At 41.9% G+C, this 17,168-nt stretch overlaps 1 protein-coding gene across 4 annotated transcripts in view; it reads right to left on the reverse strand.

The window, feature by feature from the left end:
• Nucleotides 1-4,591: 4,591 nt before the first annotated feature.
• The window catches only part of ATXN2L (ataxin 2 like), a 414,538-nt gene continuing 401,961 nt past the window's right edge, over nucleotides 4,592-17,168 (reverse strand). For all 4 annotated transcript variants that reach the window (XM_033946500.1, XM_033946501.1, XM_033946502.1 and 1 more), the window contains one exon: nucleotides 4,592-5,099. In XM_033946500.1, coding sequence (XP_033802391.1) covers nucleotides 5,050-5,099 — 50 coding nt within the window. In that variant the 3' untranslated portion in view covers nucleotides 4,592-5,049. The remainder of the gene's footprint in view (nucleotides 5,100-17,168) is intronic.

Below are 17,168 nucleotides of genomic sequence, written 5' to 3' on the forward strand. Positions count from 1 at the left end.
GAATCTGACCTAACTCCTCAGGAAATGTCCCACTCGACAGCAATAATGTAACCCAATTAAACAGTTTGGATTTGAAGGTAACTGGAGCAACTTCCATAATATTAGGAGGACAGCTGTCCAACCTACAATTTGACTTTACATATTTAGTGTAAAACTTAGAAAATTTTTGCCAGTTAGGGACAGTGAAATTGTACCAACACATATCTGCTCTAGGATCCTCTATCCACTGGGCGACAGGGAAACTCAAATGATTGTTAGTGGGAGCCAATAGGTTGGTCCTCAACTTGGAAATTTTATTATTGAAAAACTCTGCTAAGGCATCTGCAGATGGTGAGAAGTTGAACAAGTAAATGCCTCTATATCATAGAGATTATTAACCAATTCAAAAAGATTTCTACAATTAGTATTTGGATTACCAATTTGTTGGGCATAAAAGATCATACGTTTCTCTTTAATTAAGTTTTTGTATTCTTTCAATTTTCATCTCCAGTTCACTCTGTGTTCCATTTCTCCTGATTTCAACCACAATCTTTCCATTTTTTATAATTCCTGTTTTACTACTACTAATTCTGCATCAAACCATCCATCCAATTTCCTTTGTCTTTTCCTCCTTAGTTTAATAGATACAATTTAATTTAGAATATACATACTAGTGTTGGTCCAAGTATCAACGAAAGCAATGTCATAATCTGGATCTGAAATAATATTCCACTGGGTTAATCAAATCTCTACTAGCTATGACTTTCTTATTCCTTTTATTTACTCCATATTTAATTTGAAATTGTTTTACTTGCTAGTCAAATTCAAAATTACATAAGCAATGATCTGATCATAAGGAATCAGCCCAATTAGCTTGTTTCCAGCAAATCTTGGGATTGACTAATTCTTTGGAAGAAAAGGTGACCAGATCTAACTGGTGGCCTTTTTGATGGGTCTTTTCTGGGATAGGCTTAAAAAAACCAAATGAGGATATAAATGCCAATAAGTCTTTAGTTTCACCTCCATTTACCTGTTCGAGATGAATATTGATGTCACCAATCAATAAATTATAAAGGCCAGCAACTGAATTAGTAACAAGAAATTCATAAAAATCATCCCTCACTGCAATCCATTTTCTAGGTGGAATATAACATAATGTAATTATTAAGACATCTTCTAATTGATTAGTCATTAATTTACAAGATAGGATTTCAAAATCAGTGGTTCCTAAAATAATCTATAGTACCTGCAAACCTGAAAATTGGAGGGTGGCCAATGTTACGCCAATTTTTAAAAAGAGATCTGGGGAATTACAGATCGGTAAGCCAGACCTCAGTGCCAGACAAAATAGTGAAAACAATTATAAAAAATAAAATTGTGGAACATATAGACAAACATGATTTAATGAGACAATCAGTATGGGTTCAGCCAAAGGAAGTCTTGCCTCACCAATTTGGATAAAGGCGAGCCAGTGCATGTAGTGTATCTAGATTTCCAGAAAGCTTTTGACAAAGTTCCTCACGAGAGGCTCCTGAGAAAATTAAAGAGTCATGGATGGGAGGCAATGTTCAATTGTGGATTAAGAATTGTATCAGATAAAAAACAAAGGGTAGGGTTAAATAACCATTTCTTTCAATGGATGAGGATAAATAGTGAGTGGTGTGCCGCAGGGATCTGTACTGGAACCGGTGCTATTTAACTTATTTATAAATGATTTGGAAATTTGAACGAGTGAGGTGATTAAATTTGCAGATGACACTAAACTGTTCAAAGTTGTTAAAACACATGTGGACTGTGAAAAACTGCAAGAAAACCTGAGGAAATTGGAAGACTGGGCATCCAAATGGCAGATGAAATTTAATGTGGACATGGGTAAGAATAATCCAAATCATAGTTACCAGATGCTAGGGTCCACCTTGGGGGTCTGCACTCAATAAAAAGATCTGGGTGTCATTGTGGACAATACGCAGAAACCTTCCATCCAATGTGTGGCAGCAGCCAAGAAAGCAAACAAGATGCTAGGATTTATTAAATAAAAGGGATGGCAAACAGGACTAAGAATGCTGTAATGTGTCTATTGCTCAATGGTATGACCTTACCTTGAGTAATGCGTTCAGTTCTAGCCTCCCTATCTCAAAAAAGATATAGTGGCACTAGAAAAGGTTCAAAGAAGAGCGACCAAGATGACAAAAGAGATGGAAGTCCTCTCATATGAGGAAAGACTAAAGAAGTAAGTGCTCTTCAGCTTGAAAAAGAGACTGAGAGAAGATATGATTGAAGTTTACAAAATCCTGAATGGTGTAGAACGGGTTACAAGTGGATCGATTTTTCACTCCATCAAAAATTACAAAGACTAGGGGATACTTGATGAAGTTACAGGGAAATACTTTTAAAACCATAGCAATAGGAGGAAATTTTTTTTCACTCAGAGAATAGTTAATCTCTAGAATGCATTGCCAGAGGTTGTGGTAAGAGCAGATAGCACAGCTGGTTTTAAGAAACATTTGGACAATTTCCTGGAGGAAAAGTCCATAGTCCAGGGACTGGACTATTGAAAGCAGTGCATGCACATAGATCTCATGCATATTCATTGGGGAAATCCTGAAAACCCAACTGGATTGCGGCCCTCAAGAAGGGACTTTGAGACTCCTGCCATAGTCTGTTGTTGAGAGACATGGGAGAAGCCACTGCTTGCCCTGGATCGGTAGCATGGAATATTGCTGCTCCTTGGGTTTTGGCCAGGTACTAGTGTCCTGGATTGGCCACTGTGAGAACGAATTACTGGGCTTGATGGACCATTGGTCTTACCCAGTAAGGCTATTTTTATGTTATATGGTAAGAGCGGTTGTTGGTTTTTAAAAAGGTTTGGACAAGTTCCTGGAGGAAAAGTCTATAAAATGCTTTTGAGACAGACATGGGAGAAGCCATTGCTTGCCCTTGATCAGTGGCACGGAATGCTGCTATTATTTGTGTTTTTACCCAGTACTTGCGACTGGATTGGCCTCTGAAGACGAGATACTGGGCTAGATGGACCATTGGTCTGATCCAGTAAAGCTATTCTTATGTCCAGGGCTGCACCAACCTAGTGATGATATCACCGAGTTGTTAGTTTTATGGGTCTCTATCTATTAGTCAGGATACAACCCACTTGGTAGCTGATCTAGCAGGATAAAGAATTAAGGCAATGTATCATAAAATGTGTGCCGCGAGATGTTGGTGAGGACAGGTGCCGGTTGACTGCCTACAGGACGTACCTCTCGCGGCAAGAAACACGTCCTGGAGGCTGTCAGCTGGTACCTCTCCTCCTTTCACCCCCTCTATTAGTGCATTAATAGCATGCTCAGGGCCCCATCTGGAGAAGTGCCTCCGTGCATGCGCAGATGTTGACATATCACACATGCATGTGGCATCATTGTGTCGACGTCCGTGCCATCCAGTCGCAGCTTCGAGTTTAGTGTACCACAGCTTCAAAAAGTTAGACACTGAATTGTTACAGAACATATCTGACAAGAGTGTGCAAAATGTCAAAATGCTTCTGCCCATTTTCCCAAGAGCACTCAAAACTGGTAAAAAGAGGCAGAGATAGAAAAATCAAATGGCACAAAGATATGTCCGAGAAAAAGCCTCAGAGAAATTAAGAAGAAAAGTGACTTTTCTTGAATTTGTACAACAGAGTAGAGGAAGACATCTGAGTGGCTGAATGGAAAAATCAGGGATGGAAAACCTCTCATACGCTGAGAGATTGGAGAAACTGGGACTCTTTTCCCTGGAGAAGAGGATACTTAGAGGGGATATGATAGAGACTTAAAAGATCATGAAGGGCATAGAGAGAGTAGAGAGGGACAGATTCTTCAAACTTTCGAAAAATAAAAGAACAAGAGGACACTCGGAAAAGTTGAAAGGGGACAGATTCAAAACAAATGCTAGGAAGTTCTTCTTTACCCAACGAGTGGTGGACACCTGGAATGCGCTTCCAGAGGGCGTAAAAGGGCAGAGTACAGTACAGGGGTTTAAGAAAGGATTGGACAATTTCCTGCTGGAAAAGGGGATAGAGGGGTATAAATAGAGGATTACTGCACAGGTCCTGGACCTGTTGGGCCTCCGTGTGAGCGGACTGCTGGGCATGATGGACCTCAGGTCTGACCCAGTGGAGGCATTGCTTATGTTCTTATGAGGCAGTCCCATACAACCACACAACGCAAAAGTGTTGTGCATGTGTACATAAGTAAAAATTTCTTCAAGATTAAGCTAGAGAAAGCTTTTCCTTCACAGGCTCCATCACATGACATTACCTATTTTTTATGCTATCTGACCTTGCATGACCTCAGAGCTATTCAATTTAACCAAACTTAACATTCATCCAAGGACTTCTACCTAGACTTCTACCTGACTTGACATTTGAGCACAGAATCACTAAAATTCACATTGCACATAAAAATATTTTCTGTTTTCTTCTCAGTAACAATGGACCAAGACTGATGGATTTAAAAAAAATGCTGCAATGTAGCTCTACAAGTAATTTATCATTGCATATTTGTACAAACTTGTTTCAAAATTAACTTTCCTGAAAAGGATAACTCTGCTTCTATAAAGACCACCACTACTGCAGAAATATAGTTAGTTTAAAATTTTATTTTATTTTTTTTTACTTTTTTAAATACTTTATTTAATAAAAAGTAAAAGTAGTCCGTTAATTTCAACTTAAGTTTGGAATATGGAGAACTCTGTTTAAACAGCCCAATTTTATAAATAGAAAATAAAAAAAATCATTTCAGTCTCAGTTTCAGGAGTGGGAAGAGACTTGCAGAAACTCCTTTTCCAACTTTTCCCACAGTAGCCTCCAGAACTGAAAGGAAGGAAGGAAAACTTTGCTGCCAAGCTGACTGAGTTCTGCATTTATCCTGTTGATCCAGAGGGATTTCAGAGACAAGCTGTGACAAGGCAGTCTGTTCATGTCTGCTGGACTGGATGGCAGGTCACTACTCCATGCTCCTGTAGTATATCAGCTGTCGTTTAAGGACAGACTTGGGGAAACCACGTCAGGACATTCTGGGCCCTGCTAAGTTGCCTTCAGTTCCCAGGGGGATGGAATGGAAGCTGTTGAGGAGGATGAGATGGAACTGGAAAAAATGTAACAGAACGTTAGAAAATGAAAAACATCTGAATGGAAAAATACCATCCTAGACTACACCCACAGTATTTTCTATGTGCAACCCCCGGGCCTAGCCAAATTGTGCAAATAAATCTAGTAAAGAATACTTTATTCCTAAATTCTCCTATAGATGATGCTGATAAATAATTTTTTTTGTAGCAGTGGGTTGAAATTCTGTAACTAATGTATGCAGGGAAAAAAGATTAAATATTAAACAATGTTCATACTCTTCTATTTTATTCACATAGAAACATGATGCCAGATAAAGGCCAAATGGCCCATCTAGTCTGCCCATCCGCAGTAACCATTATCTCTTTCTCTTTCCGAGAGATCCCATGTGCCTAAATCCCAGGCCCTTTTGAATTCAGACAGTCTGTCTCCACCACCTCTTCTGGGAGACTGTTCCATGCATCTACCACCCTTTCTGTCCACTTTCTCTTTTGTCTTCCCTTAAATCACAGTTTCCCTTTTTAAGGCCCTATTTCTCCCCCCTCTATTTATTATCTTCATAACTCTATTCATTTCTCCCTCCCTCCATCCCTTTTTCTACCATTTTCTCCTTAACATAGGATTTGGTAGGTGTGAACAGGCAAAACGGTCATCTCCTGTCGCATGACTAGTACCTACAGTGCTCCTGTCCAGGTTCTCCAATAACCCCTGTGTACTCATACATAAATACACCAACACAAGCACTGGAAAAGGTGCAACAGAACTTTTATTCTTTCACATAACTTGAGCTTGTTCCCTCACAAAACTCTGTAATTTAAGTTAAGTCTCTTAATTTGTTCTATAGACAGTATCATTTTTCATTCAATTCAGCAATCCTCAAGTGTTTAGTCAGCTTTCTGCAATTTCAAAACCTGAATGGCTTACCTTAGCCACACCAGACATTAGTTGTTCCTTTCTCAGCAGTGTAAGGCTCTTCAGCACTCAGCCTCAACCAAATAGTAATGGCTTACCTTGGCCAACACCTTTATTGTCCACACCTCCAATACATACAGCAGGCTTCCCATCCAGCTAGAATCTCTCACAGTCTCTCTGGAGGTTTCTTCCCTGAGCCCCTTCTCTCTGGGACCTCTAGATAAATGAATCCCACACTGAACAGATATCCTTCTGTCCAGCTGAGTCCTACCCTTCTGCTTCAGCTGGGCTGCATCATCCTCCCAATGTGCCTCTGCACTAAGCTGCAGAGGCTCAGTGTCTTCTGGGACCTGGAGTCCAATTGCTCTTGGGCTAGTTCCCCCTTCTGTCCAAAGGTATAACAGTATCATTTGTGTGGAAAAATCCCTGACTCCTTCACAGTAGGTAAGGGAAATTTGACCTCAAAGTGTGTTTAATTGATCTCCACTACTCTAGCTCTATAACATCTACTTGTCCTTACTAGTGCAGCCCGATTCAGGAAAAAAAAATTTTGATTCGATTCAGCCTATTAAATCGATTTTTCGATTCGATTTTCCTGCCCAATTGGGTGTTTTTTTAAAAAACATCCTAGTGGGTTTATTTTATAACCTCTTCACCCCCTTTTTCAAGCAAGCAAACAATAGTCCTGGTTGGTTAACTATATCAGTGGAGCCATGCTATGGCGCTTTTAGAAAAGAAATCAAGACAATATTATTTGATAAATTCATCTCTTAATCTGTGCTTTTATCTTTATTTATTAAACACAATTAATCTTATCCTATCAATTTAAAATTTTTAATGTCTTTTTAATACAACAGGTTGTATTCATTTTTTACTATTTTGTATTTCACTGATTGTCCAGTTTTTCTGTTTTGTGGAAACCGCCTAGAATTCTTTTGATTAAGGCAGTATTAGAATTCTTTTGATTAAGGCAATATAGAAAAATAAAGTTATGTTATGTTATGTTGCCTTCTCCTAACCTGTGGTGTAAACAAACAAAAAAGACTTTTCCTCTCTCTGTTAAATCTTAGCTCACATTTGCGGTCTAACACCAGCTCTGATATAGTTACGTTTCAAATCTGACATATTGTAATCACAAAACAGAAAATAAAATGATTTTTTTCTACCTTTTGTTATCTGGTCATTATTCAAATCTTGTTGGTCCCAGGCTCTGGTTGTCTTCTGATAACTTGCTTGCCAGGGTCTCCTTCTTTTTTCTTTCTCAGTGCTAACCATCCATCTGCCATCTCTGTTCTCCCCTTCCCTCCCCCAGAGGTCTGGCATCTTTCCTTTTTTTTTGTCTATCCACAGATCCACCTTTTTTCAACTACCCTTTCATCCAGCATCTCTCTCTCCTTCCCCACCACCCCAGGTTCCATCTTCTCTCCCTTTCTTTTCCCAACTACCCTCCTATCCAGTATCTCTATACCCCAATCCACACCATCCCTTGGGTCCAACTTCTCTCCCTTTCTGTTCCTTCCCTCCCTAAATCCCATTGCCCATCATCTCTCTCCCTCTCCTCTATTTTTAGACCCATTATTTCTTCCTCCCAAAGTTCAGCATATGCATGTCTCTTTGAACTCCCCCCTTCTCTCCCTCTCTCTCTCCTACACCAGGGCCCATTCCCCTGAAGGTTTGTCCCCCCTGAAGGTCTGTCCCCTCCTGAAGGCCTACACCACACCCATGAAGGCCTGCCTGTCCTCCCTAAAGGCCTACACCCCACCCCTGAAGGCCTGCCTGTCCCCCCTGAAGGCCTGTAAAATCCCCCCCCCCGAAGGACTGCAACCCCCCCCCCCCCCCCGGAAGGCCTGCGTGTTCCCCCTGGCCTCCCGTCATCAATTTACCTAATTTCAGCAGCCTGGATAAGATCACTAGTGCTAGCGATCTTTGCAAGCTGCCGTTGGGTCTCCCGAGTTGCTTTCTTTCTGCCGCGGTCCCGCCCCTCCTCTGACGTCAGAGAAGAGGCGGGACCATGGCAGAGAGAAGGCAGCTCAGAAGACCCAATAGCAGCTTGCAAAGATCGCTAGCACTAGCGATCTTATCCAGGCTGCTGAAATTAGGTAAATTGATGCCAGGAGGCCAGGGGGGGAAGCCGGACAGAAGCACTTCCCGACTGACATTCCCCACTCGCCCTCTAAAGCAGGAGCGGCAGCAACCGGCCAGCAAGAGGCAACACTGACGATCCTGCTTTAGGTGGCGAGGGGGGGGAGAAGGGTCAGTCACCGAATCAGGAGGCCGATTTTTTTAATTTTTGAATCGATTCGAACAGATTCACCCGAAATGAATCAGTGAATTGATTCGAATCGTGAATTGGGCAGCACTAGTCCTTAACACTGCACTAGATACTAAAAGAGATCATCCACTGCCAGCTGTAAAATCTTCACTACCTGCAAGTCTGTTTTTCCTTTCTATTTTACCGTTATCTTAGAAGTGTAGTCAAACTATACTGCTGCCCCATACTAGCTTACCATCCAGCTCTCCCATTAAACTAAAGTGTACCATAATCCTCCTGATGCTCCATGTTGAACTACTTTGCCATCACTTCCTCAGCAATTAGCACAAATCTACTACTGCTTTGTGCAACTCAGCTTGTCACTGTCCCTTTTTTATATTTTCCAGCTGTTGGGGATATGCATATCTATATTTAACAAGGGCTGGGAGAAGGACCGCAGAAGACTAACACAAATAGAAATGGAGATGTGGTAGATCCTGAATGATTTTCAGAAGACTGTTTGAGAGGAGCTAGCTAAACTACAGATGGACAAAGCAATGGGTCTAGATGGCATACATTCAAGGGTACTGAAGGAACTTGGCAAAGTTCTGGCAGCTCTGCTGGCTGACCTTTTCAATGATTATCTAGAGTTGGGAGTGGTACCAGAGGACTGGAGAAGGGGTAATGTGATCCTCTCTACAAAAGAGGAAGTAAGGAAGAGGTAGGGAATGACAGGCCAGCAAGTTTGATTTCTGTGGTACGTACAATTAATGGAAGCACTTTTAAAACAAAGAATAGTTAAGTTTCTGGAACCCAATGCATTACAGGAACTGAGGGAGCATGGTTTCACTAGAGGCAGGACTTGTCAGAGAATTGGATAGAGGGAGAGCGCTAGATGTGGTGTATTTAGATTTTAGCAAAGCCTTTAACACTGTTCCAATGTCTAATAAATAAACTGAGTGTCCTCAGTATGGGCCCCAAAGTGACAGCTTGGGTTAGGAACCGGTTGGGTGGAAGGTGACAAGGTAGTGGTAAATGGAGTTCACTCTGAGGAAAGGGTGCTACAGGGTTCAATTCTTCAGTTTGTTAACATTTTTGTAAACGACATTGCTAAAGGGCGATCTGGTAAGGTTTGTCTCTTTCTGGATGATTCCAAAATCTGCAATAGGATGGGTACACATCCCTGATGGTATGGATAACATGAAAAAGGACCTGGCGAAGATTGAAGAATGGTCTGGAATTTGGCAGCTAAAATGTAATGCTAATACAGGGCAATACATTTGAATTGGAAAAATTCAAGGGAACGGTATAATTTAGGGGGTGAATAACTTCTGTGCAAAGAAGAGTGGGACTTCGGTGTGATAGTATGTGATGATCTAAGGGTGATGAAATAGGTAGAAAAGGCTAACAGTGAACGTGCATGAGAGGAATGATCAATAGGAAAAAGAAGGTAAAGAGGTACACTTTTGGAGACCGCACTTTCAAAAGGATATAAATAGGATAGAGTCATTCCAAAGGAAGGCTACTAAACTAGTCAGAGGTCTTCATTGTAAAGCATATGAGGACAGACTTAAAGATCTATATCTATATCCACACACTTTGGAGGAAAAGAAAGCTAGGAGAGATGATAGCACAGTTACTTTAAACGGTGTTATCCAGGAACTGCAGGTAGAATATATTCTCACATGTGGGTGATGTTAGAGAATGACATGGGGAAAAATTTGTCCCTGTCACTGCCCTGTCCCCGTGACCACCATCCCCCGCAGCATCCATACAAGCCTCAGTACTGCAATATTTAGCTTATTCATTCCTTGAAATATTTTACCTAGTACAGGCACAGTCTAGAGAGACAGAAAAATAAGCTAACTACATGGAGCCCGTTTTCTTTATCTTAATAATTACACTTAGAACAGGGGTGCACATTCTGTCTTTCAGGACTGAAAACAGGTAAAGCTTTTAGGGTATCCCTAATGGATATACAGGAGAAAGAACTGCATATTCAACTGGGTTCTTTGCTCCATTGTCCGGTTGAGCTGATCACAAGGGAATAATAATAATAACTTTATTTTGTATACCGCAATACCACAAGCAGTACAGAGCGGTTTACAGAGGAAGAGACTGTACACAGACAGCGATGTTACAGAAAAAACTTTCAAATTATATTAGTAAGCCAAGAGTAGTTAGGTATATCCGGTTGCATCAGAGAAGCTTCCACCCGCAGACGCACGTGACTTCAGGCAGGCTCGAGCGGCTTGAACAAATTACACTGTAAAGTAAAACACGCCATGAAGATAAGAGGGAGGGAGATGGATGCGGCCGGTAGGTAGGAAGGTGATCGCGCGTGTTCCCTCCCTTAACTGTGGAGACAAGACCATTCACCGCTCCACATGGCGGTGGATGGCCTTGTCCCCGTACCCGCAGTGAGCACTTTTTTCCTTCCACTGTTTCGGCGGGTTATCCGCGGGTAAAAGCCACCATGTCATTCTCTAGGTGACATTCACAGAGTCCGGTATGGATAGTGGTAAAAGTGTATTGCCACTTTTAGAATCTTTGCGACTGCCTGCACTGCACATGCAAGAGTGCCTTCCCACCTGGTGTTGGTTCGTGGTACCTCAGGTCTGTAAGCAAGCTAAGAAGCCAACCATGGGGGATGGGAGGGATCTGAGAATATCTGCTTGCTGTCCCCGGATAACACCTGTTACGGTAAGCAACTGCTTTATCTTAGGACAAGCAGGCAGCATATTCTCACATTTGGGACTCCCTAGCTTACTGCAATGGGAGAGAGGGAGAGTTTGCTATTAAAAAAAAAAAAAAAAATTTTGTAATACTGCTTGACCGAAATGACAGTCTTGTCTGGAATAGGATTCTAGACAGTAGTGAAATGTTGTGAATTGAGGACCAAGTAGCTGCTTTAAAAATTTAATCAATACTCAGACTTCATAGCTTGGACTTTGTGTGCTGTGACATGACCCCCTCCCCCCTCATGTCACAGCCAAGCCTGAGCACAACAGAAAGCAATACAAGTCGCCAACCATGTAGAAATAGTTCTCTTGGATACAGGTCGTCCCAACTTGTTAGGATCAAAGGAGACGAAAAGTTGAGGAGATGTTCTATGTGGCTGAGTAAGCTGTAAGTAATAAGCCAAGGCTCTTTGCAGTCCAAAGTATGAAGAACTGTTTCTCCAGGATGAGAATGAAGCTAGGGAAAGAACACTGGAAGCACAATGGATTGAAATGGAATTCAGTGGCTACTTTTGGAAGGATCTTCAGATGGGTGCGAAGCACTACTTTGTCATGGTGGCATATTGTAAAAAGTGGGTCCACCACCAGCGCTTGAAGCTCTCTCACTCAACGAGCAGAAGTAATGGAGATGAGAAATATCACTTTCCAAGTGAGATATTTAAGATGAGCCAAAGACATTGGTTCCAAGGGAGGCTTCATGAGTCTATAGAGAACATTAAGATACCAAACCACTGGAGGCGGTTTGAGAAGTGGTTTGACATTAATAAGTCCTTTCATTAATCTGGAAACAAAAGGATGAGCAGTCAGAGATTTACTGTTGACTGGTCCATGAAAAGCATTGATAGCACTGAGATGGACTCTAACTGAAGTGGTTTCAAGACCTGAGTTGGATAAATGTAGAAGATAATCCAATACTGAGGATATGGGGAGGATGAAGTATCATGATGAAGAGTACACCAAGTAGAAAACACTGTCCACTTTTATTGGTAGCACTGCTGTATAGACGGCTTTCTGGATGCATCCAAAATAAGCCAGACAGGATCAGACAGATCAGTGTCAACTGATGTTAAACCGAGAGGTACCAAGCTGTCAGGTGCAAAAACTGAAGATTGGGATGTAAAAGAGATCCTTGACTGTGTGAGAAGAGATGGAAAGATCTGCAGAGATATTGGCTCCTTGATATTGAGCTGAAGAAGAGAGAACCACGGTTGTCTGAGCCACCAAGGGGCTATGAGGATCATGGTGGCCAATTCTTGTTTGAGCTTGACAAGCGTCTTGAGAATGAGAGGAACTGGTGGAAACACATAGAGGAATTTGTGCGTCCAATCCAGGAGAAAAGCATCTGCCTCTAGATGCTGGGGAGAATACTGTCTGATGCAAAACAGTGGAATTGAGCGTCCACTCGTGTGACCAGAGAAATCTGCTGAGTTTGTCAGCGAGAGAATTCTTCTCCCCTTGAATGTAGATCGCTTTAAGGAAGATGTTGTGAGCAATAGCCGAGTGCCAAATCTTCTATGACTCCTAACAAAGGAGAGAGCCTGTTCCTCCTTGCTTGTTTATGTAATACATTGCCACTTGATTGTCCTTATGAATTAGGAGGACTTGGTTGGCTATAATGTGCTGAAAAGTCTTTAAAGCATTGCGAATGGCCTGGAGTTCCAAGAGATGATGATGTGGAATTGCTGCTCTTGGCGGACCATTGACCGTGTGTACGAAGACCGTCCAGATGAGCTCCTCAAGCATATTTGGACGAGTTTGTGGTCACAACTTTCAGATGTGGAAGGATTTGAAACCAACCCTCTGGAGAGATTTGAACAGTTCATCCACCACTGCAGAGATTGACAAAGAGAAGATGTGACTAATCTCCTGTGACAGTGGGTCGAGAGCTTGAGACCACTGAGATGCTAGAGACCACTGAGGTATCCTGAGATGAAGTCTTGCAAAGGGGGGGTAATATGGACTGTGAACGCCATGTGGCCCAGTAGCACCATCATCCACCTTACTGAGTTGGAAGAAGGTGATAAATCTGATCACAAAGTTGAATCAAATTGTCGTCTTTGCTGAGGAAGAACACACTGAGGTGAATGGTATTGAGCAGAGCTCCTTTGAATTGTAGAGTTTGAGAGGGTTGAAGTTGAGATTTAAAAAAATTGATTTCGAACCCCAACTGCTGGAACAAAAGGATTGTCAACTGTTTTGCTGCACGCACCCCTTGAGGAGTGGCATCTTTTATTAGCTAATTGTTGAGATAAGTAAACATGTGAAGACCTTGAGCCCGTAAAGCCACTGCTACGAGGCACTTGGTTAATACCCTGGGCGAGGATGTGAAGCCAAATGGCAGAACTTTGGAAATATTTTTTGGGAAATATTTTTATTGAAGAAGCAATGCAAAGAGAACAATCATCACACAGTAAAAGAACAACAGAACCATAGTAACAAAGAATCAACTGCAGCGCAGAACAACCTTTAACAATACTAACAAGAGCAATCTGACCAACCACAAACTGGCAGTGTAGCAAAGGAAACAGAGAAACCACAGAAACACCCCCACCCCCTCTTAACTGTATTGAAAGTGTTGATGGGCTACTTGAAATCTGAGGAATTTCCTGTGGGCAGGATGAATTGGAATGTGGGTATAAGCTTCTTTTAGATCCTTGAAACAAGGGAAATATTCCACTGGAATTTGGCACCCCTTTCTTTTCACCTCCCAGAAGCCCTGAAAAGAGTCCAGAGCTGCAACCTTATGAGAATTCAGTCAGGCCCTGATCAAAAACACTTCTTTTAAAAGAAAAGAGCGAAGCTGTCTACCTTCCATGGAGAGAACTTCTTCCAAGCACACAAAGCCTGAAAAGTTTCTCTAATAGGCCAAGGTGGTCAGGAGTTGAGACTTTTTATGCAAAACGAGGATCCCACCACTCGTGCAGGATAGAGAGATTATGTACTTACCCTGGCAAGCTCTTTCCCAGTAGATAGATGAGATATTCTAGACCAGGGCTGCTCAATTTCAGTCCTCGAGATCTACAGGCAGGCCAGGTTTTCAGGATATCCACAATGAACATGCATGAGAGAGATTTGCATACCAAGAAGGCAGTGCAGGTAAATCTCTCTCATGCATGTTCATTGTGGATATCCTGAAAACCTGGCCTGCCTGTAGATCTCGAGGACCAGAAATGAGCTGCCCTGTTCTAGACAGATGGGTAGTGACCCCATGGCTATGTGCCATCTGTAGAAAGAATCCACTCACTGGGCTCCTTAGCTCCATCTGCAGTTAGTACCCAAGCACCGAGAGCCACCAAATTAATCGAAAGCATGACCCAATTTCTTCATGGTTGTATATAAATAATCTTTTATTGAAACCTCAAAAATCTAAAACTTTACTTTTCATTACAAGGGATAATCAATCACTTCCTTCCCCACTGTTACTTTCTGATGTTTCTATTCAACTTTCAACATTAAAAATTCTAGGTGTTCCTTTTGATTCAAAGTTAACCTTTCAATCACAAATTTCTACAGTAATACAATGTAGTTATTATAAACTTCGCCTAAACTTTGTGGCAATGTCTCGTCTGAATTCAACAACTTTTGAACCCTAAATTTGATTATTGATGACCTCATTTCAGTGCTATAGCTTTCAGTTTCTTATGTATTATTATTAATTTCTTCTATTTTTCGCCAATTTTCTTTGACTCTTGGATCCTAAGTTGAGGACTTGAGCATAAATAGTAAAATTTGTTAATTTGTGAATTATATTTACTGTATAATTGATATCTATTCTATTATTGCTTTCTGTACAAGTGTAATACTTGAAATTTAAATTGAAAAATCAATAAAAGATTTAAGCATAAACTTCGCCTTATTCGTTCAATATCTCATCTATTACTTCCTCCTGCTATTAATATACTTGTCCATTCTTTAGTTCAAAATACTTTGATAAAACTGATTACAGGGAAAAAGAAATTTGATCATGTCATCCCATTATTAAAGTCAGCACATTGGTTACCAATAAAATATTGTAACATAAAATTTTACTCTTGGTTTTCAAAACACATTCCAATCAGTCTCCATCACATCTAGATAATTATCTAATACCCTATTCACCATCTCGTACACTCCGTTCCCTGCAGCAAAACTTTCCTATAATTCCCTCCGCAAGACAAATTATATATATGAAACCAATAGAGATTGTATTTTCAGAGTAAATGGTCCACAACTCTGGAATGCTCTGCAGAACTATATTCGATTAGAATCTAATCTTGAATGTTTTAAAACATTATTAAAAACCTGTTTACAGATGCATTTGATTAATATTCTACAAATTATAGGATGATATGCAGAGTCTTGTAAAGATCAATTTGAATTTAAGAGTACACAATCAGCTTTTAATTTTTTATTTCATTCTCTTTACTTTTAATATTATAGTTCTATCCTGTTACCTCATTTTAATTTTCAGTTTTTATTAGAATTATATGTAAACTGCATAGATCAGACATGTCAAATTCTGTCCCGTGGACCAAATCTGGCCAGCGGCGTAGTAAAATTTGGCCCGCTAGACACTATCAATTTTCCATTTAAGCTGGCCCGCCAGTACAAACGCCGCATCAGAAATTTCAACTTAAGCTAACTCGCCGGTACAAGTGCTGCATCACAGCCTACAGAGGATTGCTGGTCGGCCATAGCGATCCCTGCAGGCTGCCGTAGCCTCAGCAGCACGTTCAATCTGCTGCGGTCAGTGCGTCAGAGGAGTGGCCGGACCGCGGCATAGGGAAGCGCTGCGGAGACCGACTCTAGAGCCTTTGCTGGGCACTCTCCCCCCCAGCGCCGCCATCATCTCATACCGAGTGACCCGCACCCCCTGCGCCCCACGATACAGGAAAACATTAAGTGCCCGGAGAAAGGGCTCGCTTGCAAGCCTTTTAGATCAAGGAGGAGCGAACACCTTGGCTTGCAGCCGGCATGTATGTTTTGGGAGACCAGAGTGTGCAAACCTCAGGAAGTAGTTCTGCCCTCCAATAGTGCTTATAAAGAGAACATAAGAATTGCCACTGCTGGGTCAGACCAGTGGTCCATCATGCCCAGCAGTCCGCTCATGTGGCGGCCCTCTGGACAAGACCAGCGCCCTGACTAAGACTATCCCTATCAGCATACGTCCTTGTTCAGCAGGAACTTGTCTAACTTTGTCTTGAATCCCTGGAGGGTGTTTTCCCCTATGACAGACTCTGGAAGAGCGTTCCAGTTTTCCACCACTCTCTGGGTGAAGAACTTCCTTATGGTTGTACGGAATCTATCCCCTTTCAACTTTAGAGAGCCCTCTCGTTCTCCCCACCTTGGAGAGGGTGAACAACCTGTCCTTTTCTACTATGTCTATCCCTTTCAGTACCTTGAATGTTTCAATCATGTTCCCTCTCAATCTCCTCTGTTCGAGGAAGAAGAGGCCCAGTTTCCCTAATCTTTCGCTGTACGGCAGCTCCTTCAACCCCTTAACCATCTTAGTCGCTCTTCTCTGGACCCTTTCAAGAAGTACCGCGTCCTTCATGTACGGCGACCAGTGCTGGACAAAGTACTCCAGGTGAGGGCGCACTATGGCCCGGTACAGCAGCATGATAACCTTCTCCGATCTGTTTGTGATCCCCTTCTTTATCATTCCTAGCATTCTTTTCGCTACCGCGCATTGCACAGATGGTTTCATCGACTTGTCAATCAGAACTCCCAAGTCTCTTTCCTGGGAGGTCTCTCCAAGTACCGCCCCGGACATCCTGTATTTGTGCATGAGATTTTTGTTACTGACATGCATCACTTTATACTTGTCCACATTTAACTTCATCTGCCATGTCGATGCCCATTCCTCGAGCCTGATTATGTCACGTTGCAGATCTTGTCTTCACTACTCTGAATAACTTCGTATCGTCTGCAACTTTAATCACCTCGCTCGTCGTACCTATGTCCAAATCATTTATAAAGATGTTGAAGAGCACAAGTCCAAGCACTGAGCCCTGCGGCACCCCATTGTCCATTTACCCCCACTCTCTGTTTCCTATGCTCTAGCCCACAGGTGTCAAAGTCGGTCCTCGAGGGCCAGAATCCAGTCAGGTTTTCAGGATTTCCCCAATGAATCTGCATGAGATCTATTTGCATGCACTGCTTTCAATGCATATTCATTGGGGAAATCCAGAAAACCCGACTGGAT

The sequence above is a fragment of the Geotrypetes seraphini genome, chromosome 5 (genome assembly GCF_902459505.1).
Source record: "Geotrypetes seraphini chromosome 5, aGeoSer1.1, whole genome shotgun sequence".
NCBI lineage: Eukaryota > Metazoa > Chordata > Amphibia > Gymnophiona > Dermophiidae > Geotrypetes > Geotrypetes seraphini.